Source organism: Diuraphis noxia, unplaced genomic scaffold, assembly GCF_037042655.1.
Source record: "Diuraphis noxia isolate RWA-SAM2 unplaced genomic scaffold, SU_Dnox_SAM2 contig0001, whole genome shotgun sequence".
NCBI classification, from domain to species: Eukaryota; Metazoa; Arthropoda; class Insecta; order Hemiptera; family Aphididae; genus Diuraphis; species Diuraphis noxia.
The window spans coordinates 14,395,052-14,423,022 of record NW_028301711.1 but is presented as its reverse complement, the minus strand read 5'-3'; the positions used below and the strand labels follow the sequence as shown (position 1 = coordinate 14,423,022).

Sequence of the window (27,971 nt, the reverse complement as noted above, 5' to 3'; positions counted from 1 at the left end):
GATAATGTCAAAAAGGAAGCTCAGTGGAATCATTTTGTAGACTTGTACAATATAGATAGCTCCATTCAAGACATTAAAATGTTACCAAGATTAACTGAACAACATATTATACCTGGGAAAATAAAAAAATGAAAGTTAAAATGGCCGCTCAAGTTTTCAGTCAACGAGTTTCGGCATTGATGAGATTTTTAGCCTGTAAGTATTTAATATAGATAAAAATTAATTTCAATAAAACAATTGATACATTTTTAATTCTTTGTTCTAGCCAAAAACATTATTGATCCAACTGCTATTGAAACTGCTGAGATGTGCCTTTTTTTTGATCGGCTTTTTGATTCGGTCAATGGAAATTTCCACAAAATACAAGATGGAAAAATTTACCGTACTGCTTTGAAACGAGATAGTCCTCATCGTGAATTTTGGGATAAAGCTTCGAAAATTTTAAATTCAATGGTTTTCATTGACCCCATCACTAAGAAAAAGTCATCTGCACCACAGCCCAGAACAGTTCAAAATTGGATAGAAACTATTCAAGGTAGTTTTATTTTAATTAATACAGCTATTACAAACATACATAATATGGATAATTTTAAAAATTAATTGTTACTAATTTTAGGTTTTAAAAATATTTATAAAGTTATGGCTGAAAAAGGGGTTCATTCACTATTGCTTCGAAATTTCAATCAAGACCCAGTTGAAAATTTTTTTGGTGCTATACGCAGTCTTGGTTACCGAAACATAAATCCATCGACACAAGGATTTTCTTCAGCATATAAGACACTGATGCTGAACAATTTAACATCTTCCCATTCCCCAGGTAGTAATTGTGAAGAAGACTTTACAGAAGGAGCTCTTGCTTCTTACCGTGTTTTATTTTCAAATGTAATCGAAATAGATAATGACACTCATGACCTTAATCAAGAACATAGAGTTAATGATGGGATAGTTAAACCTAACATTGTACATAAATTACCTGAAATATCCTATTTAAAAAGTCAAACACAAAATTACATTACTGGTTTCATTATTAAAAAGCTAAATACAATATTATTTAAAAATTGTCAAACTTGCTTAAACCAAATTTGTACTAAAAAAAATAATAAAACTCATGAACTAACAATGGTTAGAGAGTACAATAGCCAACTAAATCTTATATATCCTAATATAACATTTTGCCGTCTTATTCAAGGTATAATTGATACAACATTTTCTCTACTTCCTTCGATTTTCCATAGGTTAGATTTTAAGTCTCTTTTAATATCTAGACTAAGAGAACAGTATAATTTAGAAATAATATCTTGTCCTATACACATAAAATGTTTCCAAACTAAAATTTTAAATTTCACTATTAAATTAGTCACAAACTATTGGTGTGTTGAAGTTAATAGGCTTTTACATGGTAAGATAAAGTTATCTAAAAACGAAAAAGATCATATTAAAATAGCAGCAGCCGATAGGTTTAATAAATTTTCAAAATTTAAAAAATAAAATTCTTAAAATACGTATCTTATAATACGCATAACTCACAAAAAAATAAAATATAATAAAAAGCCTATAAGTCGTATATGATATAGTAACCGTACCTTAAAATTCTATAAGAGGTCAATTCACTCTAATTTTTAAACTAACAGAGCTGAACGTGTTCTGCTGACCAAAATTTTATATGCTGCACACTTGTAAGACGCAGACATATCTATGTAGCGTCTTCTAAATAACTTAAAAAAACACACATTATTGTAAAAACAATACACGCATCGCTTTTAAACCTTAGAATATGCATTAATTTATGCCCATCACCTAGTTAATACGCCTTAGAAACTGTAACATTTTAACTACATTATAATATATCAAAAAAAAATTAAGACTGTTTAAATTATTTAAATTATTTTGTTAATAATTATTAAATTGCTGAAAATAGAAAAAAATGTTTTTGTTTTATTAAAATTATTATTAAGATTACTTAGGTAATGTACTTAATTAGACTTAATCAATGTCTCAATAAATTTAACATTTTATAAATATTTTATGTGCATATTCATGTTTTCCTATTTATGATACATATAGGTAATAGGTAACTTTTTTAAATGTGATAACTTATATATCACAAATTTAATAAAAAATTAAACAAATGTTTAATGTTTGTTCTGTTATCTTACATATAACTTGTTTTCTAATATTGTATCCTGTATTTTAGATTTTAATATACAAATGTGATTTAATGTGATTAAGATTTATCTATAAATTTGTACTTTATTATTGTTTATGTTATGTTGTTGTATATTGTCAATAAAGTTTATATATGAAAAAAATATATATTTATATTAATTTCTATTGTTTCTTAATGATTAATATTTTAATAAGTTGTTAAGGAAAAATGATAATGCAATAGATATATAAATGTATTCAAAATAAAGCGGGAATATATTCTGGACCGGCCGCCGCCGCCCGTAGTTCTTTCACCAGGCACCAGTAGCGCTGCTTACAATGTTCGAAAAATTAACACAGCAGGGTGGCTAGTATTGAGATGTGTTAAATATCGTCCATTAACGTTACGATATCACATTACATAACACAGTGATAAAATAAATAACACCTTACCGTAGTCGGGATATATAAATGTGTTATTTCAGTGGTGCGCGTTATATAAATGTGTTATTTCAGTGGTGCGCGATATAAAATGTATACATTTTTCGGTTAATTACTTGATTGAGGTTATACCACGGGTATAGAAGATAAGTTACCATTTATACCGTATTTATAAATGTATGATAGTGAAGCCGCGAGCGACGTTTCATTATTTTCTATTTATAAGTTATAAGTTATAACTGATAACAGTAAATATCTAATCATACATTCATAAGTTAATTTAAGAGTTTCATTTTATTTCAAGCAATAAGCATAGTCTATAGACAAGTACGAAATACTAGTAACAATATGGTAATATCTAATTAATATTTAAATTATTGTACATTAAATTTGTTTGATGGGTATTTAGTGTTTATATAATATTTTTTCCTATTACAATTTATTTTAAATCTTACATATTATATTAGCATAATATAAAACTAGGTATGAGCATACCCAGTATCCGCCTAGAGCATTCTTTTAGGGGCTCTCACATAAAATATATAAGGGACTTGAAAAACTAATAAAAATATGAACTGTTTGTAATAATATAATCAATACATTTTAAACACATTTTAATTCTATTATATATATTATAAAATGTACTTATAGAGTATACAATAGGAATGTTATACCTACTTAGTATAATACTATAATCCATATAAGTATGAATAGTATGATAATAATGTTTATCTTTGAAACTCATATACTACCTAAGGTGGACATTAACTTCTTAAAAACATTTCAACTTACCTATTTTTAATTAATTGTCAAATTATATTAATAACATAAATAATTAAAAGTAACAACTAACAACTTAGGGCTTAACTATTTCCATTTAATTTGAAAAAATGATACGTAAACTGAAAATCCTGTTTCTACTTTCTATGTAAGTATTATTTGGTATCTATAACTGAAATTTTAAATAATTAATTAAATTACTACAGGTACTGTGTTATAAGAGGGATTAAGATAAATTGTTGACAAAATATTTAGTTATTGTTTAATAGTTATATTAAAAATTAATTACCTAGTTCAGTGCTCTTAGTATAATTATAAGTTAAAATTAAGTACTCTAGAAACTTTTTTTATAAAATAGTAACCAATTAGAGTCCAATTGTAAATGAAAATTTATAAAATCAATGTAGGTACTACCACATTATTACTATTTTTACCTGTTCTATGTTCACCAACAAAGAAGTACATAAAAGTATCAAAAATGTTTATTACAATTTACAATGTAACAGAAGTACCTACCTATATAATTATTATTAAAATAATTATTTAATTTCCATTTCAAACATTATATTATTTATATTTATTTTCAAAAAAGTGACTATAGTAGCTAAAAAAGAGACCAAATGGGTGCACTAAGTCTAACTTATTTTTAACTGAGTTAATATGCTTTTCACCATTAACTATTAGAGTTAAATACATTGGTTCAAAAAACCTTTATTTTATAGCCTATAATGTTCTTAATATTGACTTAACTATACTATTTACTTATTTCAAACTAACTTTTCATACCTACTATATTGTAGGATAAAAGGAGACAGAAGAAAGTTACCGACGAACAGAAAGTGTTACTAGTCTCACTATTAGAAAACAATCCACGATTAGTTTCAGGCAAATTTAGTGCTGATTTTAGTTTTGATGACTCTATTAAAAAATGGAAAAGTATCATTTCTGAACTTGAGTCATGTTCAACTGGCCCAAAAGGGAAAAGTGTTGATGACTGGAAACGAGTTAGTACCTAATATTATTTGTATTTTATTTTATTTTATATTGTTTTTATTTAATTGTTATATGAATTTAATTTTGTTAAGACATGGTCAGACTTGAAGAGAAATGTTAAAGAAAAGGCTGCAAAAATAAGATCTTCTTATAGAGCAACCGGGGGAGGAGAAGCGTCAAATGAAAAATTATCCAAATTGGAGGAAAGAATAGTAGGTATTATCGGAGAAATAATGATTGAAGGACACAAAAGAGTACATGAATTTGGTTCACCTTGTGTTAAAAAAAAAGTAACTAATGATATATTATTGGCATATGCCTATAAATATATATATATATATATATATTTAAGTATTCTCAATTGAATAAAATTTAATGTTTAGGTAATAAACATATGCAGCCAACCAACCGGAGAAATGGATCCAATAATTCAGATAGATAGTGAAGTATCAGAAGTAATGTCATTATTATTTTCAATATTTTTTTATTAAAATATATTATTACCAAAAACGTTTATTATACCTAGGTTTTTATTGTAAACCATGAAGATGGATTTGGGAATAATTCTCTATATCAACAAACAGTAATTATACAATAATAACTTAATTGTTTATTTTTTTTAAATAATTGTCATGATTTATAGGATATAAGTAGCCCAACTATAGAAGATATTGGTGAAGCTTTGATTAATAATGAACCAGTACCAGAGAATGTTGTAGTTTTTGATTTCCCAGAGGTATACAAATATTTTAATTTGTTAATCAAATTATAATCAATTATTATATTATTATAATCTTTATAGATAAACCAACAAGAAAACATGTTGAAAACAAATTCTAAAAAAGGTAAAAGTGAGTATAATTCAGACGACAGTCCCCAAATATAAATATAAATTATCAATTTAAATAATATAATATACTTAATAACATTTACTAATGATGTTTTTTTTTTTTAATTTTCAGATAGTATTTGAGTGTTGATTATTAAATGTAAATTTGTTTGTAAATTAATGTTTTTCAGAGCAAACTGAAATATTGATTATCCCATGTACATGGAACAAATGATAAAAATTGAAACGAGAAAAGCAATTGCACTTGAAACATTAGTTATAACAGCATCAAGTATACTGGAATCCCTTAGAAAAGATAAATAGTTTTATATAGTTAATTTTGTTTTTTTGTTCACATAGTTTATAGTTTATTAAATGAAGACTTATTAATATTAATTTAAGTTTTTAAAACTGTAGAAAGTATTACATTTTTTATTTTGTTGTTATAGTTATAACATTTTGTATTTTATTAAAATTATTATAAAGTATTTTTCAGTTAAAATATAATCAAAGTGATTTGTTATAAAAAAAATAACACAATTTAACCATATACCTTATACTGACGTATAAGGTTTACAAATTTAACGCAATTGATTTACAATTTGATTTCTAATTTGCTGTCCTAGCCTATGAAAAGAATTACGCGCTCTACCGATTTCTTCATTTACATTCATTGAAATTGGTCTTTCATATTCAACATCAGGTTCTTCAGGTTCTTCTTCTAAATCATCCAAATTTGCTTGTTTACACATGTTATGAAGAACACAACATGCGATTGTTATTAATGAGACAAATTGTGGACGATAATGTAACATGCGATGCTTAATTAAACAACGGAAACGTCCCTTCAGCTGCCCATTAACTCTTTCTATAATTACCCTAGTCTTTTTATGGATTCTATTATAATTTTCTTCTTTGGAATATGGTTGAATTTCATTTTCTTGGAAAGGTACCATAAGAAATGGCTCTAATGGATAACCTTTATCTCCCAACAGCCAAGACTTAAAAGTTCCTTCCTCATATTTGTCTTTTAAATAATTCCTTATTTCACTATTTTTCCAAATAAATGAATCATGTGTCGATCCTGGGAATTTAGAATTTACATTTATTATTCGACATGAGGCATCACAAATCAATTGAACATTAATAGAATGTTCATTTTTCCGGTTGACATACATATACTCTCTATGAATAGGATCATCAGGTGTACTGATGCAATATAAATGTGGGTGCAATCAATGCACCCTACAACACCGTGTATATGATATTTTTCATAAAATTGAGCTCTTATTAAAGGAATTTCATCATCAGATGGAAACTGAATCCATTGGTGTGCCAGATTTGTAACAATTGCTTCAGTAACTATTGCTATGGACTAGCGTCCCGCATTGTCTAGTTCACGGTCAACTAGGTACCAGCCGAACCAAGATAGGGTAGGATGCGACCAACTTTGTAATTATAAGAGAGAAAGCATTTCGTGGAAATCATTAACGTTAGGGCAACACGTAATCATGTGGTTAGACGACTATGAAAGATCGTTGATAGGTGTGCACAGGATGTGGGGTTATGCATCATTACAAAAGTTACAAGAAACAATGTCATAAAGTAATATTATAATGTATATTTTTTCATAATAATAATGTTAATAATAATATAAATTATCGAAGTCTGTAGCCGCATGGGATACGCATTTAGCTCGTACGTGGGCGAGTGGCATTTCCGTCAATCTAGATAACTTTACCACATCCGTGAGAACAGCGACAAGAGCAAGTAGACTATGGGGAGTAGAGGGTAGCACTATATAAGGGACCCCGAAACGGCCTGTATTCAGACGCGACTTGACCAGACTAGCCAGAGCACCTTCACGCCAGTCTGTTGTTTAATTTAATTCATTGGACTTAGAAAATTTCTTATAAACAATATTTTGAACTTAGAAAATATTCGAATCAAACCGAATTTATTCTATCATTCAGAATACTTAACTTACATTCAGCTTTCATGTTATAAATAAATATATGTTTTATCACAATAAATAAACAATTAATCTAATTAAGAAGAATTCTACGTTGTGTAATTAACTCAAGAGTCACCTTCCAAACATCATCCTTGACTACTGATACCTGTAGGCGACGTGATCACTACACTATGTGTACACAGTTACTAACACTTTTTTGGCATACTGCTAATGTTAAATCTTGTCCTACTGACATCTGATAGCTACCTTGCGCATAAAATCTCAAAGCTACAAGAACTCTAACTTCAGGACTCAATGCTGACTTTCTATTTTTTATTGGTAAAAAAGGCATTAAATAATTTACTAAATTTCTTACCAATGTTTTATTTAATCTGAATAATATCACAAATTGATTTTCCGGAAGATCAAATGGATCAATCCTTTGTTTATTGGTTTTTGTATTCTAAAAATGTATACATACCTTAGATTAATTAAAAATTTGTAATACTTTTATTAAACCTATATTATGCTCTATGGGTGAATCTGATATCTACTATATGAAAACACACCAATAATAAATCATTCTTTAAAGTATATAAAATAATTTCTTCAAAAAACTAAGAACGATTAGGTACTGAATTATGTAGATTATGATAACTACCTAATAAAAAGAGCTTAAGACTTCAGTAAAATACATATTTTTCGAGGGCTAAGACCATCAACTCTCTTCCCCCTCCACCAATTGTGCCTATGCTTAGAGCCATAGTTAGTTTGCTATTTATTACTTATTAGATTATCTTATTAATAATATCTAATTTAGATAGGTATCATTGGATAGAACTAATCAATAGAATTGTGTACAATGAAAAACAATTCTGACAGGAGATATTCTAGTTTTTTTTAACCAGTTGTACATTAACTATATTAACCAATATACTACCAAATTACATAGTTTAATAGTAATATCAAATATGTAGTATTGTAGTAGGTACTTAGGTAAATAATTAAGTTTATAGATTAATATGATTTATAAACAAATCTGTCTTATAAAGTTGTTGAGTAAATGTATATAAATACTTTTATAGTACTTATTTAGAAAATTTTTTAAATTAAGTATCTATTTGACAGTCTTGTAAACAATACTTTTTAAATTGTATTTAAATACAGATACAAAGACATCCATTCAGAAAATATTTATGATACATTTATTTAAGAACAAATATAAATACTTGGCATGTATGTAAAGACTTTTTTCATTTACTATTTAAATTAATGCTAAGTAAGTATATTTCTTAAATACCTACGGTTTTTTAATAGATGTAGTTATAGGTATCTGTATTTAAATACCTACAATTTCAAAAGTATTTTTTACAAGACTGAAACAAATATGAAAATATAAGAGATTTTATATTACCTAATTGGAAAAATAATTATGGTTAAGTACCTACTTATTATATATATAATATATTTATTATAAATTATTACTATATTCAATTGTAATAGTTAATAAATAATAATTAGGTATCTAAAAAACATAACTATACCTAGGTCTCTGATTTATTTGTTGAATATGGATACCAAGTAGGATTACATCCATTGTAATAAAATAAAATAATATTAATATAATATATTATGTTAATTTAATTTGTCATGTTATAAACGATAGAACAATGAATGCGACGGATGCGTCTTAAATTAATTATTATTAATCACACTCTCATAAAATCATAACACACTCATAATTATTGATACCACGTAGATTTTATATGTGGTAAAATTATGATTAACATATCACATTCATTTGGTGCTATAATTCAGTAACACGGGTCAGTACTTCAAAATTAACAATATCGTGTTATTTAGCAGTATTACACTGTGATAATAACCCTGTGTTATATTAACACATCTCAATACTAGGCCCCCAGTTGCCTATCTATTAGTATATTTATCTATGTTCACGACGTATCGACACTATCTCCGCGAACCCGCACTATTATATTGATATAATTTGTAATATTTGTATCAATTATTTTGTATAACATTCTGTATGCACGGCGGCAGCTGACTACTACGACGAACACCGCCGATTGCCGAACACCACTGACCCAGTGGCGTGCTGAACAGCTATTTTTTGAGGCAATTGCCTCAGGGAAAATAGGGGTGGGTGGGTGGGTGGGTAAGTAGGTGTGCAACTGTGAACTGGGCACTAGTTTGATCGTACGTTTTAAATATCATATAAATTTATATAGTTTGTTAAAGTATCAATTGAGTACGAAAAACGTGTGTGGAGTACGTGTATAGTAACTCATTAGACTTAATAATTCATAATGATAATGCAATAAATAATAATAGTGTACCTATTAAACTGGTATTATTAGTTTTAATAGTTTTATTAAGCCCTAGAAGTATGTTATTAATCAGTACGTTTAAAATCAGTGCATTATAAATGTGTCAAAAGTTGTAAAAGTAGGTATAATAATAATATTATACATAAATCAATGATGATAAATTAAATAGATTAAAATAATGAATACTGTCGTGCTATCATTGCTATCATAATTTCTGGGTTTCTTCATAATATTAATTGTGTTTTGTCGTTATGTGAATTGGGAGTTAAATATAAATTCAGAATAAGATAAGGGTTTATTAGGTTTATTATTATTATTATTTAATATTACTGGGGACCAATTGTCCGCGTATAAAATTATGACGGGGACCAATTGTCCGCATACGGCATTTTTATGCGGGGACCAATTGTCTGGGGACTGATTGACCGTTTACCGTGTGTAGTGTATGATCTTTTATATTATAAAGTGTTGCGATAATAATCTATTTTTAAAAATAGAAATAGGCTTAAAATGCATAATCATGAAATTATTTTTCCCCTACCAAATACCTACCGACTACCAAGAGTCTATCAATATTATTTAATCATCATAACCCGTCGTCGTCGATGTTGTTGTCGTATACAACTTATTTGTTTTATTTTCTTGTCGTCAAAATATGTTTTTGTGTCTTGTGTCTTGTGACATTATGTTGAACACTTGAATATTAAATTTAAAACAATGTCCACTAATATTAATTGTTTATGTGGTAAAAAAAGATTAAATTTGAAATGACACCAATTGTAGAAGACATTTAACTTCTTGTAGGTAGTATTGCCAAATTAAAAAAATCTAACGTTGTAAACGATGTGTCTAGTTTTTTTACTAAAAAACGCAAGATTTATGAAGAACAGGATTCTCCAAAAAAAAGTAACTGTAAATTATTAATTATGACATCTAAATTGTCTCAATTACTTATTTAGGTATATTAGATTATTATGTTTTTTTTTTTTAATAAAAAAGTTATTTAAACATTTTAAACTATTTGTTATCGTTTACTTTTAACAAATTAAGTAGTACCTACCATACAATTGACAATATTTAACCAATAAAATCATAAAAAAAATTTTATCGGATATTTTTGGCTTTTTAAATGTACATTTTGAGTTTTTGATTGCATAAAGACATTAGACTTGCCACTCGAATATTCACTATTTAGTGCTTTTTAGAACTAGAAGTCCTCTAACTAGTCAAACTTAATTATAATTATACTTATACAATATAAATTCTAGGTACCTACCTACTTATCTTATTTGTTTTAAATTTTTACTTGGACAACGGAAAAATATCTTCAACAATACAATATTATATTATTACAGTACTGTATTTATTTATAGTTTGCTAGTTTGTTTAAATCCTCTTAACATATCTACATAGTTAATTCTAAATATTTTAATTTTTAATAAATAATATTTGTAAATTTGTAATTTAAGTTAAAAACGAAGATTTTCCACCTTCTAGTATTGAAGAAAATGGTACAGAACATACACAGCATAATTATTTGATATGTCAAAATTATAATTCTGGTAAGTAAATATTTTTCTTAATTAGGAAAAATTTATTAGTTTTGGGAAAAGCTCAGAGTTTCAGAATGCATTTATATACTGAATTAAATTACCTATTATAAACATAAAAATATCCAAAACATTAACATATTTCAGTCTTTGTTATTACTTTATTATTTTATTAATTAAAATAAAAATTTCCTTTTAACTGTTTGACCTACAATTTTTCTTCTTTTACAACTAATTTTAATCCACCTTTGAATGTTGAGTATTGAGTAATGTAAATTATGATTTTGGAGGTTAAATTTATCACTAAGAATTGAAATATATTTTTATTTAAAGCATTACACTAAAATTGAATATTCTTTGACAAAAATAGACAAAAAAACTGTTGCAATTCGACCCATATTAATTAATATTTTCTTATTCTTGAATTCTTGATATTTAAAAAAATTAATAGGCATACATTGTGTGCATACATTTTCCTTAAATATGTATTTTATTAATTTAGTTGATATTGAACCAGAGCAATTTGTTAGAGATTTGTGTGATAGCCATGAAAGCAGTACAATTTCAAAGACAACTGAATCGACAAACTTGACTGGTACGTGGAATATGAAAATGTTATACTTAAATCTAAATAGTTAAATTAAATTAATTAATATTTTTTTCTAAAGAAAATTACTAGATGTATTATTCTTGAATTCTTGATATTTAAAAAAATTAATAGGCATACATTGTGTGCATACATTTTCCTTAAATATGTATTTTATTAATTTAGATGATATTGAACCAGAGCAATTTGTTAGAGATTTGTGTGATAGCCATGAAAGCAGTACAATTTCAAAGACAACTGAATCGACAAACTTGACAGGTACGTGGAATATGAAAATGTTATACTTAAATCTAAATAGTTAAATTAAATTAATTAATATTTTCTTATAGAAAATTACTAGATGTATTATTCTTGAATTCTTGATATTTTAAAAAATGTAACACTCATTTTTATCATTTATTTCATTTTGTTTTTTGATATTAATATATCATGTTTTATTGTTTTGTTTTTTAATCAAATTAAAAAACTTCTTTGTTTTATCATAGGCAATAATTATGAAAGTAAATTTCCAAACGATCCATCAAAGATACCAGATAATGTTTCCCATACTTTACTTCATTATTTTATGGAAATGGGACCATGTCAACCTTGCCCATTTGATCTGCTCAATAATATATATCCAAAATCTTTGGATTCAAGTGGTTTTTCTAGATCATTTCATCAATCATATTTTCACAAATCACTATCAGATGGAAAATTAGTTAAAAGAATCTGGTTATCATACTCACCAATCTTGGATAAAATTTACTGTACTACATGTAAATTGTTTGGTTTATCGAAAAAAAAAAAAAATAAATTTGTGGCAAATGGCTCGAAAGATTGGAAAAATTTGAAGCGAACAATTGAAGTTCATGAATCAATTCTTGAACATTTACAGGCTGAAATAAGTCGTGGCCTTTATATTGCAAATTTACGCTTAGATTTAACTTTACTTCAGTCTGTTAATAATCAAGTAGCTACAAATCGTGAGATTGTTCTAGCTGTAATTCAAATATTAATATATTGTGCTCGTCAAAATATTCCACTTCGTGGTCATGATGAAAAAATTACTTCACAAAACCAAGGAAATTTCTTAGAACTAGTTAAACTAATAAGTAAATATCATCCATCTTTAAATAATCATTTAGATAAAATTAATAATATTACTAAAGAAAACCGTTTAACGTTTTTATCCAATAGAAGTAAAAATAATTTATTAAAAATAATTGGTGACATGATACGTACCAATATTCTAGATCAAGTAAAAAAATCTCAATTATTTGCTGTCATAATTGATACTAATACTGATATTTCAAACCAGGAGCAATTTTCTTTAGTATTAAGATACGTTAATGATGATGGTAATATAGAAGAACGATTGGCTGCTTTAGAAACGGCAACTGATGGTACTGGTATGGGACTATTTCATGCTTTTAAAAATATTACTGAAAAATATGGTATAAATTGGCGGGAAGATTTGTGCGCTCAATCTTATGATGGTGCTGCATCAATGCAGGGAGAATATTCCGGGTTAAGAACGTTAATTCAGAAGGAAAACCCGAGAGCTTTATATATATGGTGTTTTGCACACCAACTAAATTTAGTGATAGTCGATACGTGTGATTGTTGTGAAGACACAAGGCATTTTTTTGGTGAAGTGCAGTCATTAGTAGCATACATGCGAGCAAGAAAAAGAACAGCTGTATTTGTGAATTGTCAAAAAGAATTGAATCCAACTGAACGAGTAAGACGGTTAAAGCACTTTTCTGATACAAGGTGGACATCGCATGGTCGTGTTATTGATGTAATACATTTAAAATATAAGGAATTATTAAAAACATTAAGTATATTAAAGGAGTCAAATGATAGAGTAACTGCTTCGACAGCAAAAAGTCTTATAATAACAATAACAACATTTGAATTTGTATTATCAATGATATTACTAAAAAATATATTCAATATTACAACTCCACTTTCCAATTATTTGCAAAGTAAATCGCTTGATTTTATACAAGCCTTAAAATTGGTAGATTCATGTAAAGTAAAGTTAACAGGCATGCGTTCTGAAGAAGAATGTGATTCAATTATAAATGAAGCAAAATTATTTGCAAGAACTCATAAACTTGATGATGATTTACCAAGCGATTTTAAATCAGTGAGGATAAGGAAAAAAAAAATGCCCGGTGAAAATACACAAGACCAAATTCCTGAATCGCCTATTGAAAGGTACAGAAAAAATACATTTTATAAAGTTCTCGATCAAATTATAATGTCAATAAATTCACGATTCTCTGATGCAAGAGACATTTTAAAGGACTTATTATGTCTTTTATCACCTGAATGATTATTAAAATTTCTAAAGAAAAAAAGCCACTTCCAGTAGATTGTTTTAATTATATTTCTAATTGGGTAAAAGGTATTGATACAGCAAGTTTAAGGTTAGAATATATTCAATTTAGTAGTAGTTTAAGTGAGTTACTAACTGGATTAAACTTGACTACTAAGTTACATGAGGATAATAATAAGTCCAATTACAATGAGCTACTTAATGCAAACATTAGCAGTGATGACGATGATGAAGAAATTAATGACATTTCTTTTGGCGAAGGAACAGAAAATGTAATTAATATTGAGACCATTCTTCATGTACTTTCTAATTACACTTTAGTGGCTGCTTTTCCAAACTTATATCAAGCTTTTAAAGCACTTGGTACAATACCAGCATCGTCTGCATCAGCTGAACGTTCTTTTTCAAAGGTAATACTTTCCCCAGATGACAAATTTTAGAATAAAATAAAAGAAACTTGAACTCTTTATTCACTTTTTTAGATATACGAGTATAATCTATAATATTATTATACAATATGTAATAACCAATTATGTACATAAATATAATATTAAATTATCTGTATAAATTTATTCATTCAGGTCAAATTGATAAAAACAAGACTGCGGTCCACAATGCAACAGGAAAGGTTAGAAAGCCTGATGTTGATAAGCTGCGAAAGAGATATTTCCATTGATATAAATGAAGTCCTAAATATTTTTGGAAAATCATCTGATTTATTAAAGAAAGCTTTATTATTTAAATAAAATCATTTTTATAATCTTAGATAATGGTTGATATTTTTTAAAATTAAGTATGTGTCCTATTTTGTATTATACCTTAAAACTTAATAATATTTATAATTTTGTATGAAAAAAAAAATAAAAATAAAAATAGCGAAAATGGACTAGGGTGGGTGGTCAAATTGTATAGTTTGCCTCAGGTCTGAAAAATGTTCTGCACGCCACTGCACTGACCAATCACAAACCACCTGTCTCTGACATGGGGGGGTCTGAACGTTCCGGCGGCTCAGTATGTGTGCGCGCAAGTGGGTCAACTTACGGCGAATAGAGTATAGCAATTATAATTAGTATAATATACTAACTATAATATAGTTTCTTCTGTAGTTATATTGTATTAGGTAAATACTCACTATTATTTTATAAATTTACTCAATTTTTTTTTTATTTAATATTTTACATTTATTTTAAACTTACAATATTATTATTGGAAACAATTTCAACATCATTAACAGCGGCGGATTCTGAATTTTAACCAGCCCGGGAGAATTTCGTTTCACCGGCCCAAAACTCCATAAATACAAAAAGTTTATTGAAAATGTTGTAAAATTATAATAGGTAATACATAATAATAATTTTAGTTTGGTTAAATAAATTATTTAATATTCCTAATTTATTACTTACATAAACCATAAAAGTATTATTAATATATATGTATTACATAATATATATAATATATCAATTAATTATATCATATTCATTATTCAAGTGATGTATTGTATAGGTATATTATTCAACATATGACATTATGAACAATTGTGATAAACAGTGGAAGCACGCCTGCATATCATACAAATTAAAAAATTGAATAAGGTAGAACTTGGCCAAAACTTAATAATTAATATGATAGTTTTTTATTTAAGAAATCACTACTATTTTTTATAATGTCAATAATTTCTTCTGAGTCTATACTATGTAATATACTTTTTTCCACATTCATAAGCATAAATGCTTCTAACTTTTCTTCGCTCAATGAATTTCTTAATCGTGTTTTGATTATCTTTAGCTTAGAGAACGACCTTTCACATGCTACCTGATAAGTCAAAATAAGTAATTAAAATATACCGTATAATGAAGTACTAAAATAAGAATTATAAAATTTGAAATGTATGTCATTACTTGTGTACATGGAAGTGTAAGCAGATACTTATAAGCAAGAAACAAAAAATGGTATGCATTACTATACAAATTATACTTCAAAAGTACATTATAGCAACAGTGAGGACAATTCATGCAAGACTTGCAGTGTACTTCTTCAACATTTGTGCCATGTTTATCACTTATTTCTTCTTCAATATCATCTTCGCTACTTTTTTCATAGTATTCAGGTACAGTTCTTTTTAACTGATCCCAGGATGATGAAAAATTTAATAATTCATCTAACAATTTAGCATGAGTCAATTTGTCATCAAATTTTTTCAAGACTTTGGACAATTCAAGTAATGTATCAGGTGGTAATTCTTTATCATGTAAATCAGTGTTTCTCAACCTTTTTTAAGTTACCGCCCCCTTGAGTGTCAAAAATTTTTTTAACGGCCCCTACAATGTGAGAATTCTATAATAAGTGTTAGGTTAAGGGTATTTGGAAAATTTAAAAGAAAAAATTGAAATTATCTAATAACTCATGTTTTTATTTATTTTTTATATTTGATATATTTTTTATTTATAGTTCTAGTATTATGGTAATTAATTAAAAAAAATAAATATTGATAAATAAATAAATAAAAATTAAATTAATTATTTAAAAAAATATAAATATAAATACATTTTTATGCGCGGGTCAAAGCAAACGGTGTACTAAAAGGTTGGTTAATATAGGTACCTATAATAAAGTATAATGTCAACGCACAATCGCTAAAATAATTAATATAATAAATTTGTAGATAAGTTATTGTGTATTGCATAGATTGAGTAGTGACTGATAGTTATTATATGGATTATCAAGTATGAATTATTTTTAGGTCACACCGACACCATCTACAACGTTTTTGCGTGAACCGTTTGCCGCCCCTCTACCACCCAAAATTAGTTCACCGCCCCCCTACCACCCAAAACTAGTTCATTGCCCCTCGGTGACACTTTACCGCCCACTGGGGGGCGATATTGCCCCCGTTGAGAACCACTGATGTAAATCTTTAAAGTTATTTGGTGACAAACATGCTAAATCACAGTACAGTTTTTTATTGGAGGAGAACCTTTCTTCCATGCAAGAAATTGTTTTGTCAAAAATTATATTGTGAACTTCAACTGTGAATTTTTCTTCAGCATCAAGTATAGGTTGATCTGATGTCATCTCATCAGCCATTTTTTTTTTGTGCCTACATCTGATTTTTGGGAACTCTTTGTCAATTAAAATATCCATTTTATGGTTATCTTCAATTATATTTATGAATTGATCTGCTTCAGATTTTACATCTTTCATACCTCTCTGAATTTGTTTTAAATTATGTAAAGCTTTATTTACCAATTCTTGAGATTTTATCAAGTCAATTCCTGAGGTTTGTAGATATCTAGATAAAGGTCCCACAATTTTAAAAATTTTAATGTAAATCAATGCTGTTAATATTAATTCATAACTCATAAATGCTTCTTTTAGATTTCTAGCTTTTGCTTTAATTTCAGGATTAAAGTCAGGGGATGATTGAATTGTATCTAATGATATTATAAGTTGCACATAAAGGTTATCTTCACCAAAAATAGTTTGTAAAGATTTTTCTTTTGACCACCACCGCGTCAATCCGATAGAAACCAATTTTTTTTTAATATTTTCTCCAACAGTATTTTTCCAAACATCCATTCTTTTATAAGATTCTTTGAAAAACACAGCGACTTCATTAAGTAAAGAAAATAGTTTTACTGCAGGCAATGCAGACTTAGTAGAGTCTATTAAGACTAAATTAAGAACGTGACTATAGCACCAAACATGTACTTGTCCTGGTGATGATTTAGTAAGCCACGCAGAAAACCCATTATACTGACCTTGCATATTCGAAGCCCCATCAGTAGAGTTACCAATACAGTTTTTTATATTAAGTCCACAACTTAACAATTTATTTTCTAACATTTCATGGAAACTTTTTCCTTTGGTTTCTGTCATAGTTACAACTGATAAAAGTTTTTCATGTACACCACTGGAGTTCACATACCGTACAATGAGTGAACATTGGTCCTGTACTGATACATCTTGAGTAGTATCCATCTGTACTGAAAACATAAGTGCCTCTAAAATCTGTGAAGATATGTTTTTCTTAATTAGGGTACTTATGGAATCGATCACCATATTGACTGTGGTTTTTGAAATGAAAGTAACCTTCGAAACTTTTCCTTTAGAGTTTCCACTATTTGCTTTACGCTGAGCCTTATTAGTTAACGAATCAACATGTTCATTTAGGACAATGTCATACTTTTTTAAAAGAAGCAATATATCCAAAAAATTGCCATGATCTAAAATAGGATTATTTAAAGACAAAGCGGATTCGTTCCTATGAGCTCGGTAACTAAGTCCTCTCTTACCAATTAATTTTACTATATCTATGACACGCTGAAGTATTTGTATGTTTTTTTTAATTTCTTCTTTTTTTTTCTTTTTAAAATCAGAAAATAGTAATATATTAATAGTTTTGTTACTTGTATGTAAAAGATATGATTCAGAACAAGACATATGTGTTTTACTAGCTTCATGTTCTTCTATACGTTGGTATACATGTGTCCAAACAGATAAGCCTTTAGTGAATAGATTAGGTTCTGAAGAAAAAGCTAAGCATACACTACAAAACAAGCTTTTTGATTGATTATCAAAACTTAGCCACTGGCGTTTAATACTATTGCTTCTAAAATAAGCTTTAGATGATTTAAACAGTTTTTCAACATGAGGTTGTTTTGGATGATACTTAAAAAAATCATTGATACTAGACAGCATAGGTTTTTGAAAATAATTTAAAGTAAAATTATTATCTAACAAATTATTGTTGTCAACATCTTCAACCATAATAATATCATCTTCAACCATAACAATATCTTTGTCATCATCAACATCAGCATTAACCAAAGCACAAACTTTCATAACATTCTCCTACACATAATTTAATACACAAAAATATATTTAGTTTGCAAGCACGTTTAGCAATTATTATGTTACAATATAGACATAAAAGAAATATTTTTTAAAAGCATTATGATTTATTTATTTATAGATATTTATTTAAAAATTAAATTTTAATTTTACCTTTTCTAGTATATTTAATGTATTATTAACATCTTTGCAATTGACAACTTCATCAGAATTTGAATTATTACTTAATATTTGATTACTCTAAACCATTTATAAAAATGTAAAGAATTACCTATGTTCTAATAAATTTTTAAACTAATAAGTTTGTTAATTAAATTGTAATCTTACCACATCAACAGTATTTAAGAAAGTATCATCACTACTGCAATCATTGACAACATTAGAAATTGTAGTATTACTAGTAGTAGTACAATTATTACTCTAAAACAATTAAAATAATTCAGTAAATAATCAGTATTCTTATTTATAAATTATTAGGTAGGTACCTATTTTAATACAGATGCAATGATTTATCATTTTGTATTGAACAAAAAAATAAAACATAACATTATAAATTGTTAGGTACAACAATGTTGTTGTTGTCTGTTTTGTTGTTCTTTAATTATAGCCTATAGATACTCACTTTTTGAATTGGTGGGATTGAAAATAATTCCGAGATTGGTCTACATTTGTTCGCTTGTGAAAATAAAAGTTTTTTATTTTTTTCCCTAGTTTTTTGGGCTCCGCCTTTACGTTTATTTTCCGACATTGATTACTCTAACAAAAAACACTTTAAAAAAAACGTTAACACATTACACCAGTCACCAAATTATAAAACAACACTTCTTCGTGCGTCTAGATTTTTAATCGATGCCAAAATCTATTTAAACAAAAATATTAATGTCAACTTTGATCAATGTTATCATAACGGCCGCATGCTAAATCGCGCGCACACTACAATACAAGCATAGACATATAAATTTATATTTATGTGTACAGTATGAATACAACCGTGGTCGTACGCTTGATATCTGCATTTTGATTGATTGTTTGTATTTCGGTTAGGTATTTCCAGTTACTGAGATAATACCGGGTTTATCATACAAATTAGCTAGTATAGTTTTTATTTATATATAATAATATATGTACTAACGCATTACACATAATATTATAACTTATAGTTAACATAGTATGATGCACAAAATGTCATGTAGATAATAAAAATATTTTTATTGAAAAATAATATTTTTTTAAATAAAAGAGAACATAATATTTTAGTATAAATAAATTATAAAATCTGTTTTAGGATGATAGGCTCGTTAGCTATGACCGGCTCCGGCCCACCGGGAAACTTCCCGGCCTCCCGGTGGCACAATCCGCCACTGATCATTAATTACAATTTCAGTACTATTTTCAATTCCAGTTCCTACTTCTTCTCTTTCTTTGCTACATTCTTTACTTGAATCCTTAAATACACTTAAAAATTAAATTATAATAATAGGTAAACAAGTTATTATATTAGAATAATAAAATATAATTTATCTATTTGTATTATGGTAATAAACAGTATCAACTGATACAAATTTAATAAACAATAGTGTATTGTATTTTTTAAATTTTACATTATGATTTTAAATTTAACATTTAACAGTTAAAATATGTAAACTTACAATATGATTGACAATAAACATCAAAATTATCATCTACATCATATTCTATACATTGATTTTCATAAATATTGTATTCTGGATCTTTATTGCTGCCATAGATAATACTATTATTTGATTCACTACCACAACTACTCATTTGACCATACTCGTAGTAGTCCAAAATACTAGAGCCAATTGAATGATCATCATCACTCATACGGTTTAAATCAATTGCCTGTTGAAGAACATGACAAAATTATTGAAAGTATACACTATTTGTAAATAAAAAAATTATACTGTTATTTATGTTTTACTATAATTTATTACTGTATTAAGTATTAAGACTTTATTATTATAATGATATTGTATTGTACTTACATTTTGTTTTCCATTGGTAGTTCCATGCATTATAATTTATTTTATAACAAAAGGCAATAATATTATAAATAATGAAACAAATTACTAGGACTAATATAATAAAAAAATATTACAAATATTAATTATTATTATTGATATTGTAAAACTGATTGTACGTTATCAGTATAAAAATAATAATATTAATTAATAGATACGACCTGCCTTATTCGTCGGTTTTATGATTTTGTCAATTCGTCGTGTCCAGGGCCGGATTATGGTCATAATTTAAGGGCGGCTATTACTTTTATTGAGGCCTTTTCACCTAAAACAATTTCCTTTTTTTCTTCTGATTTATTAATTTGTAATAAATATAAATTAAAATAAATATAGCATTGTTTTTAAATAACATTTCCTTCTTATATTATATTATACATTTTTCGGCATATGCAATAAAAAAAAATATACACATATATTTTTAATCTTATATAATATTATGTTTGAAAAACTTTTTCCTGGATTTTTCCTGAGCAAATTTTCTTATAATATTTTCAAATGAAATATTCATAGTCAATTCACACTCTATTGAAAGAATAGATAGAGATGTCAGTCTTGATTCACCCATCATAAAACGATATTTATTTTTAATTATTGTTAGTGCAGAAAAAGATCGTTCACTTTCACAGTTAGTAACGGGTATACTTAAAAAAATTCGGAACGCTACATAAATATGTGGAAAAACGCCCGAGAGATTATCTTCAACAATCATCTGTAACATGTTAACCGGGTTTTTTATTAATTTATTATCTTCCTTGACTTTAACCATACCAATGAATTGTTTCAATTCGTCGTATAGACTTTCTTCTAGATCACGAGAATAAACTTTGACTAAATTATTTACGGATTTTTTCAATAAATTATCATCAATCACGTCCAAGTGAGTCAAAAATCCAAAAAGGTTTGTTATATTGTCATAAGCTGAGCTACGTTTTTTTAATTCGGTTTGCAATTTATCAATGATAACAAAAAAAGTGTTGACTCTAAATGTATCTCTACCTTTTAAACTCTCATGACCTGTAGTACCATCCGAATATTTTTGAATAATTTTACGTTTGTTTTTCCTCCATTCGACCATTCTTTATTAACTGAGAGACTCAATATTTTTGCTTCATCTTCAATTGCGTCAAAATCATTTCTGAGTTCATCAACAAATGTTATCAACGATTGTAGCATACTATTACCAGAAACCATATCAATTTCAATTCTTTGTAAATAAACACTTGTAGCATTGAATCTGCCTAGAACACGTTTCCAAAAAATAGTCATAAAAGCTATTTCTAATTTTATTAACTTTTTCTTAATTGAATTGGCATCATGACGAGTGTCAGCATTTTCATTCATATCTTTAGAAATGTCAGATAACGTATTAAATATCTCATCATAATTACCAGCTAATGCTTCAATAGCATCATTACGACAAGACCACCGTGTACTGGAGAGACTTTTTAAAGTCTTACTACTTTTTTTACTGTTTCTTAATAATACATCCCATCTATGCGTAGAGGCAGCAAAAAACGCATATAATTTTTGAAGAATTGAAAAAAAATTGATTGCTTCTAAACATTCTTTTGCACTGTAATCTCCAACTAAATTTAAAGAATGTGCCACACATGGGACATAAAATGCTAAATCATTTAGATCTTTAATTTGAGCCTGTAGTCCACGATATTTCCCAGACATGTTGGCAGCATTATCATACGTTTGCGCACGACAGTTGGCAATATCGATACCACTTCGTTTGAGAAATTCTAAGACAGTCGTAGCTAGAGCTTCACCAGTATGACTATGAAAAGTGACAAAGCCAAGAAATCTTTCATGTACCGTACCATTCAAACAATAACGTATGATTATCGACAGCTGATCAATATGGGCAAGATCTGGAGTTGAATCAACGACAATACCAAAATACTTAGATTTAATAATTTCATCGACAATGTGATCAAACACTTTTAAAGACATGATACCAATAATAAGTTCCTCACAGATGGTTTTTGATATGTAAGACACACTGCCCCTGCCTTTGTTACCATAATTTTTTATGTGTGCTTTCAACACAGGATCAAATTTAGCAATCAACTCAAGTATTCCTAAATAATTACCATTATCCGTAACTCCAATCACTTCATGACTACCTCGAAATGTAAGACCTCGTGTCGAAAGAAAACGAATAGCTTCAACAACGCGTTTTAAAATATCGATCCAATCATTTTCTTCTACTTCTAATTGTTTCGTTAACTGTTTATTAATATTTGTTTTATTATTCAAACGATGAAGCCATTTCATCGTGCATACCTGGTGTACAGAACTGTTTTCATGACCACTAATTCTCTCATCGCCCTTTTTCCAATTTGAAAATCCATTTTTTACAAAAGGATTCATTGAACTATTACTATTGAATAATATACAGACAAAACAAAATACGTTCCCTGTTGATTCAGAGTACATCAACCATAATCGTTCGTGTTTCTCTCCATTCACCAAAGTTCGTGTAAAAAAATTACAAGAAAAATACCTTTTTTGGTTTTTATAATCTCGTAAGGAAGCTGAAAATCCGTTTTTTTTATTTTGGAAATATGCCGGTCCTAATTGTATACATTTTTCTCGGATGGTTTCACTCATGGACGGCCACAATGCAGGATCTTTATTCCCAGTTCGATAACGACGATAACGAGTTGCAAGAAGCGACGACGACCACTGTACCTATTGGGTCTTGTGTGTCAGTAATGAAGTATCAAAGTCCATAGTCTATTTTCCATATGACATAAATTTAAAATTTATAAGTTATAATAATGTTTTGAAAAAAAATGAGTTGACACACTGTGGCCCCTTTCAACTTGCGGCCCGGGGCTATAGCCCCCCCTAGCCCCCCCCCCCCCTTGATCCAGCCCTGGTCGTGTCCATAGACATATAATATACAGGGTGTATCAGATAGAACCGACTAAAACAAAAAAAAAATTATGCTAATTAAACGTACAACAAAAATTTGGGAAAATTACATAATTAATAACTAATTTAAGAAATATACTCATTTCAGAAATAATATTTGAAAGAAGTTATAACGCTCCAAAGTAATTTATGCAAAAAAATATTGATATTTTAAAAAATTCTAAAAAATAAACTAATTGTTTTAGATAAATATTTTTATCATCAAAATATTTCTTTTAATTTAAAAATTGGCTATTTTGAATTTTTCCAACAAAAATTTAATCAAATTTAAATTTTTTATATTGCGCAAGGGTCTCTTTATAATAAACAAAAAAAAATATTAATTAGAACAAAAGTTATTCTAAAGGTCAGTTCTATCTTAGACCCTGTATATATATATAATATATATATATATTATATATGTCTATGGTCGTATCTAAACATACAACGTTTTCGTTGGAAATTTATATTTCGCGAAATTATAAAAATAATTAATATTTAATATCTTTGGAACACTAGTCAGACATAAATATGATCGTTTTAATGGGAAATACAGAAAAATATTATTTATCAGATGATGGTGAAATCTCAATATTGACAAAAATCGAGATACGAGTATACGACCTTCTTCCTAGGGGCCATCGAATTAAGTTTTGCTTCAAATAGCTATAGAGAAAATTTGAATCGTCATTATAGGAAAATGTTTTGCGCGTAAATAGAAAATAGCTCATATAGGTTGCCGCTCATAGCCTCCATTAGGGGATCTTGTAATTGATGAGTGAAACATATTATAAATGAAAAAGTATACTGATTTAAAAAAAAAATCCTACCTAAATATCTAAATATATGTTACCATTTATGGAAAAATAACTATCTTCGGAATATTCTACCACTTATAATATTAATATCATAAGGCTTAAATAACTAGTTGTTTCTGTGGAAAAGTGATTGGTTTTTTCAACGTATCTATTATTTAAAATAACATAACAATATTTTGTTTATAACCGTTTTTTATTCTTGTATATTCTTATGTTCATATACAAATTAGAAGTAATATTTTCATATTTTTTTTTGATTATAATAATGATAATGTTTCATATAATATTTTTTCTATCCATTATAAATATTTGTTCTACGATCGTGGTCAATTATGATTTATTAATTGCTGATATGTCATTTTATAATCAAACACTGATGTTTGCGTTATGTGAAAATAAGAAAAATGGTAAAGATATGTTGCAGTTAATCGAAAATCTAATGGCGTACGATGGTATTTTAGTCAAAGAAAAAAAATTAGTAAATGAATGCATATCTGAGTCCCAAATTCTTATATATTCAATGATGATAATATCCAAAATCAACTGTTTTGGATTTTTTGTCACTATTTTATTTATGATAGCGAGTTATCCATACAATTTTTACTTGAAGATAAAAAAGACAACAAATATAAAAATAAATTAGACAGCATTTGTTAAGAATCTAAATCGAAAACATTTGAAACCACAAACTTATTATATTATGTTACAATACTATTCTTATTGATAATTTTACCATCTATGAATCAATCAATATGTTTTACAGATCTTTAAATGTTGTAAAGTAAGTAAACATTTAAAAATGAATATTACATGGTTATATGATTATTGAAAATCAATTATTTTTGTTAATATATTGCTTAATTGGTCGTAATTTTATAAACAGTAACATAAGCGGTGATACGCATTCAAAACTCAATACCATTCACGACACTTGTTTATTCTTGATGTGCTTACAACGCTATTTTTTAGTAGTTAAATATTTATGTAGTTTTAAATATATTTAGTCATGCGGACTATCTATAACGAACTTATTATGAGTACCTAAGTAGGTACTTAGTTATATTTAAAGTATACATTTCAAAATTTCCGCAGGTAAAATATAATTTGACTTTGAAATTCAATTGATAATTTTAACTGGCTTTAATATCAGTTCATGGAAGACATTATTATCAATTCAAAAATAATAAAGACTACGTATCTATTAAAAGTGTATACAACATACAATTTTAGAATTATACGCTATAGTAAATTATTACTTATTAACTACTCGTGTTATAAATAATCAGATAAAAAGGCGAAGAGCACTGCTGTAAAATTATAACTGCAACGATTCACCTAAAAACTCTGGGTGCAAAGTATTGACAGTGATACCTCATAGACGTCGGTATATGATCTCATAGCAAACTTTTACGGTGTACATCTGTCATAAGTCAATCAGATGTTTGTAAAATCATAAAAAGTACTTCACAAAATCAAAAATTCTAATAAGTCAAGGGGCTATATGCAGTGTTTGCAAAGAACATCGTTTATGAACGCATGTTCACACGTCTACGTTCATAATTAGTGAACGATACGCGAACGTAGCTCATTTTTTTAAAATAGAACTTGAACGTGAACGACGTTTTATATTTTTAATGAATTTGAACGATTTTGAAGACGCTCAATTTATTTAATATTTAGGTAATAAATATAATATGTATGTTTAATGTATATAATTTAAATACTTAGAAAATGTATATGCTCTAAAGTCTAAATTGTTTTTATTTCTGGGTTGAGACCTACATATTTATGGGTTTTTATACAAACTGCTGGTAAACTATTTATAAACAAAAAATTAGATGAACAACCTTATGAACATGATCATTTTTTCAAAGAACGTGAACGTGAACCCTGAACGAGTTCCTTTTTTAAGGACTGAACGTGAACGTGAATGAATTCATTTTTATTAATGTTACAATATTATAACATGCTGAATAGAACTCTGAATAGCCATTATATTATACATAATACTTTGTTCTACGGTAAATCTGTCCAGGCGCTGCGGTTGTGGCCAAATTCGTGAACAGAATATCATGCGCCATCTAGTATTTTAGCACACGTCCTTAGTTTGATGATCGCTAAACATAAAACTGCCGTTGTCCATTCTGCCGTATATCGTTTGCGGATCAAATATCTCTATATGTACGACCTGCTAGTGATCTGTTGTGTGACATACGTCCGAAAAAAAGCCATATGGCGTCCCGAAAAATTTTTAAACATATATTACTCATAACTCTGCCCGGCCACTGACCCAGAAGAATCATGCCATGTAATTTGTGCGAACATGAAAAGATACACTTTCCAACATGTATATGAGTATTGACCAATTAAAAAGGGTCTCTGCCACGTTTGTCTACGAATGCTAACAATTTGACTGCTGGAGTATTTTTATAAGGTTTTTCTCAAACGCCATGAGTACCATTACTGGTACTCACTGGTTTCGTCACGTACGCCGATGTATTTTTGGACAGATTACACCATAGGCCTTGGGTTTTTTTCCATATTTCTAATAATTTTCTCATCTTATAAGCTTATTGGTATAATTGTATGTTTATTTTAAGAAAAATAAACCGATTCCTAGTAAGTATCAGTCATGGTAATGGTACTCAATGCCAATAGTATATTTGAATAGCCCGTAGGTACTGTCATATTATTTTCCATTTCATTTCACATTGACTCATTTACGATGCGCGACGATTGATGTATAATATACAATGGAGAACGATGAAATTATTGATGCTCTTTTTATGTCATTTGATGATGATTTATCTGACTTTGGCGATGATTCGGATGCAGACCTAGACTACACTTTGGTATGTTTTTATTATTATTATTTATTTATGATTCATATATTTAGGTATCGAGTACCATGGGCGATATAAGAAACCCTAGACGTCACAGAGAGGCTCTATAATAATGCTTTTTCATTAGCCTATTTGAATTCCCCGCCAGATTGTTATATAAATTATAAATTTGCTATTTATATATTTTATAACATAATTATGAGCACTATGATTTGTGAACTTTTATTCTGCTATTTTAACAATTAATTAACATGAGTCTAAAAAGCATTTTGGTGGAAATTAATAGTATAAACACTAATTTGCATTGCAAATTAGTTGAAGATGAAAATGAAAAACAAAATGTGATACGTTGCAATTTGAACAATGCTGAAGAGGTTGCAGAATTTCCACAGCTATTTCAAGAAAAAACTAGTACACATTGGATTGTCAATGGGCACTGGGTAATTACAAAAACCAGAAAAGTAAGTTAAGTATTATAATATGTAGTTACTTAATGCATATTAATTAGAATGAATAGAC

The 27,971-nt window shown here is 27.8% G+C and overlaps 4 protein-coding genes and 1 pseudogene across 4 annotated transcripts; 2 read left to right on the top strand and 3 right to left on the bottom strand.

Annotated features, from left to right (window-relative positions):
- The first annotated feature begins 140 nt into the window (after window positions 1-140).
- LOC149059872 (uncharacterized) lies at window positions 141-5,565 on the top strand. Its single transcript, XM_089226691.1, has 9 exons — window positions 141-195; window positions 266-535; window positions 638-960; window positions 4,167-4,370; window positions 4,452-4,649; window positions 4,743-4,814; window positions 4,886-4,942; window positions 5,003-5,095; window positions 5,162-5,565. Exons 1-9 carry the CDS (start codon window positions 141-143, stop codon window positions 5,243-5,245), a joined length of 1,356 nt encoding a protein of 451 aa, XP_089082817.1. The 3' UTR covers window positions 5,246-5,565.
- Window positions 5,566-13,304: 7,739 nt separating this feature from the next.
- Window positions 13,305-14,719, top strand: LOC149059871 (zinc finger MYM-type protein 1-like; annotated as a pseudogene).
- Window positions 14,720-15,583: 864 nt separating this feature from the next.
- On the bottom strand, window positions 15,584-17,057 carry LOC149059870 (uncharacterized). Its single transcript, XM_089217227.1, has 3 exons — window positions 16,880-17,057; window positions 15,872-16,221; window positions 15,584-15,785 (listed from the first exon to the last, which is right to left on the bottom strand). Exons 1-3 carry the CDS (start codon window positions 17,055-17,057, stop codon window positions 15,591-15,593), a joined length of 723 nt encoding a protein of 240 aa, XP_089073353.1. The 3' UTR covers window positions 15,584-15,590.
- A 176-nt stretch (window positions 17,058-17,233) lies between these two features.
- Window positions 17,234-18,815, bottom strand: LOC149059869 (zinc finger MYM-type protein 1-like). Its single transcript, XM_089226672.1, has 3 exons — window positions 18,380-18,815; window positions 17,330-18,196; window positions 17,234-17,262 (listed from the first exon to the last, which is right to left on the bottom strand). Exons 1-3 carry the CDS (start codon window positions 18,813-18,815, stop codon window positions 17,234-17,236), a joined length of 1,332 nt encoding a protein of 443 aa, XP_089082798.1.
- Window positions 18,816-20,122: 1,307 nt separating this feature from the next.
- On the bottom strand, window positions 20,123-23,245 carry LOC107171450 (zinc finger MYM-type protein 1-like). The gene is made up of 3 exons (XM_089226665.1): window positions 21,917-23,245; window positions 20,493-20,687; window positions 20,123-20,269 (listed from the first exon to the last, which is right to left on the bottom strand). The coding sequence occupies exons 1-3, from the start codon at window positions 23,243-23,245 to the stop codon at window positions 20,123-20,125; spliced, it is 1,671 nt and encodes a 556-aa protein (XP_089082791.1).
- Window positions 23,246-27,971: the final 4,726 nt, after the last annotated feature.

Coding starts and splice junctions, on each gene's coding strand:
- LOC149059869 (XM_089226672.1), bottom strand. CDS start 18,815: ATGAAAGTTTGTGCTTTGGTTAATGCTGATGTTGATGATGACAAAGAT. Junction 18,197..18,379: donor ATCATATCTTTTACATACAA/GTAACAAAACTA, acceptor ATCCTATTTTAG/ATCATGGCAATTTTTTGGAT. Junction 17,263..17,329: donor TCTAAAAGAAGCATTTATGA/GTTATGAATTAA, acceptor ACCTTTATCTAG/ATATCTACAAACCTCAGGAA.
- LOC149059870 (XM_089217227.1), bottom strand. CDS start 17,057: ATGGCTGATGAGATGACATCAGATCAACCTATACTTGATGCTGAAGAA. Junction 16,222..16,879: donor AAATAACTTTAAAGATTTAC/ATCAGTGGTTCT, acceptor ACACTGATTTAC/ATGATAAAGAATTACCACCT. Junction 15,786..15,871: donor TTACACTTCCATGTACACAA/GTAATGACATAC, acceptor TTGACTTATCAG/GTAGCATGTGAAAGGTCGTT.
- LOC149059872 (XM_089226691.1), top strand. CDS start 141: ATGGCCGCTCAAGTTTTCAGTCAACGAGTTTCGGCATTGATGAGATTT. Junction 196..265: donor ATTGATGAGATTTTTAGCCT/GTAAGTATTTAA, acceptor TCTTTGTTCTAG/CCAAAAACATTATTGATCCA. Junction 4,943..5,002: donor ATTCTCTATATCAACAAACA/GTAATTATACAA, acceptor CATGATTTATAG/GATATAAGTAGCCCAACTAT.
- LOC107171450 (XM_089226665.1), bottom strand. CDS start 23,245: ATGAATCCTTTTGTAAAAAATGGATTTTCAAATTGGAAAAAGGGCGAT. Junction 20,688..21,916: donor CGAATGGAGGAAAAACAAAC/GTAAAATTATTC, acceptor GTTCTTCAACAG/GCAATTGATTTAAACCGTAT. Junction 20,270..20,492: donor ATGTAGATGATAATTTTGAT/GTTTATTGTCAA, acceptor AGTGTATTTAAG/GATTCAAGTAAAGAATGTAG.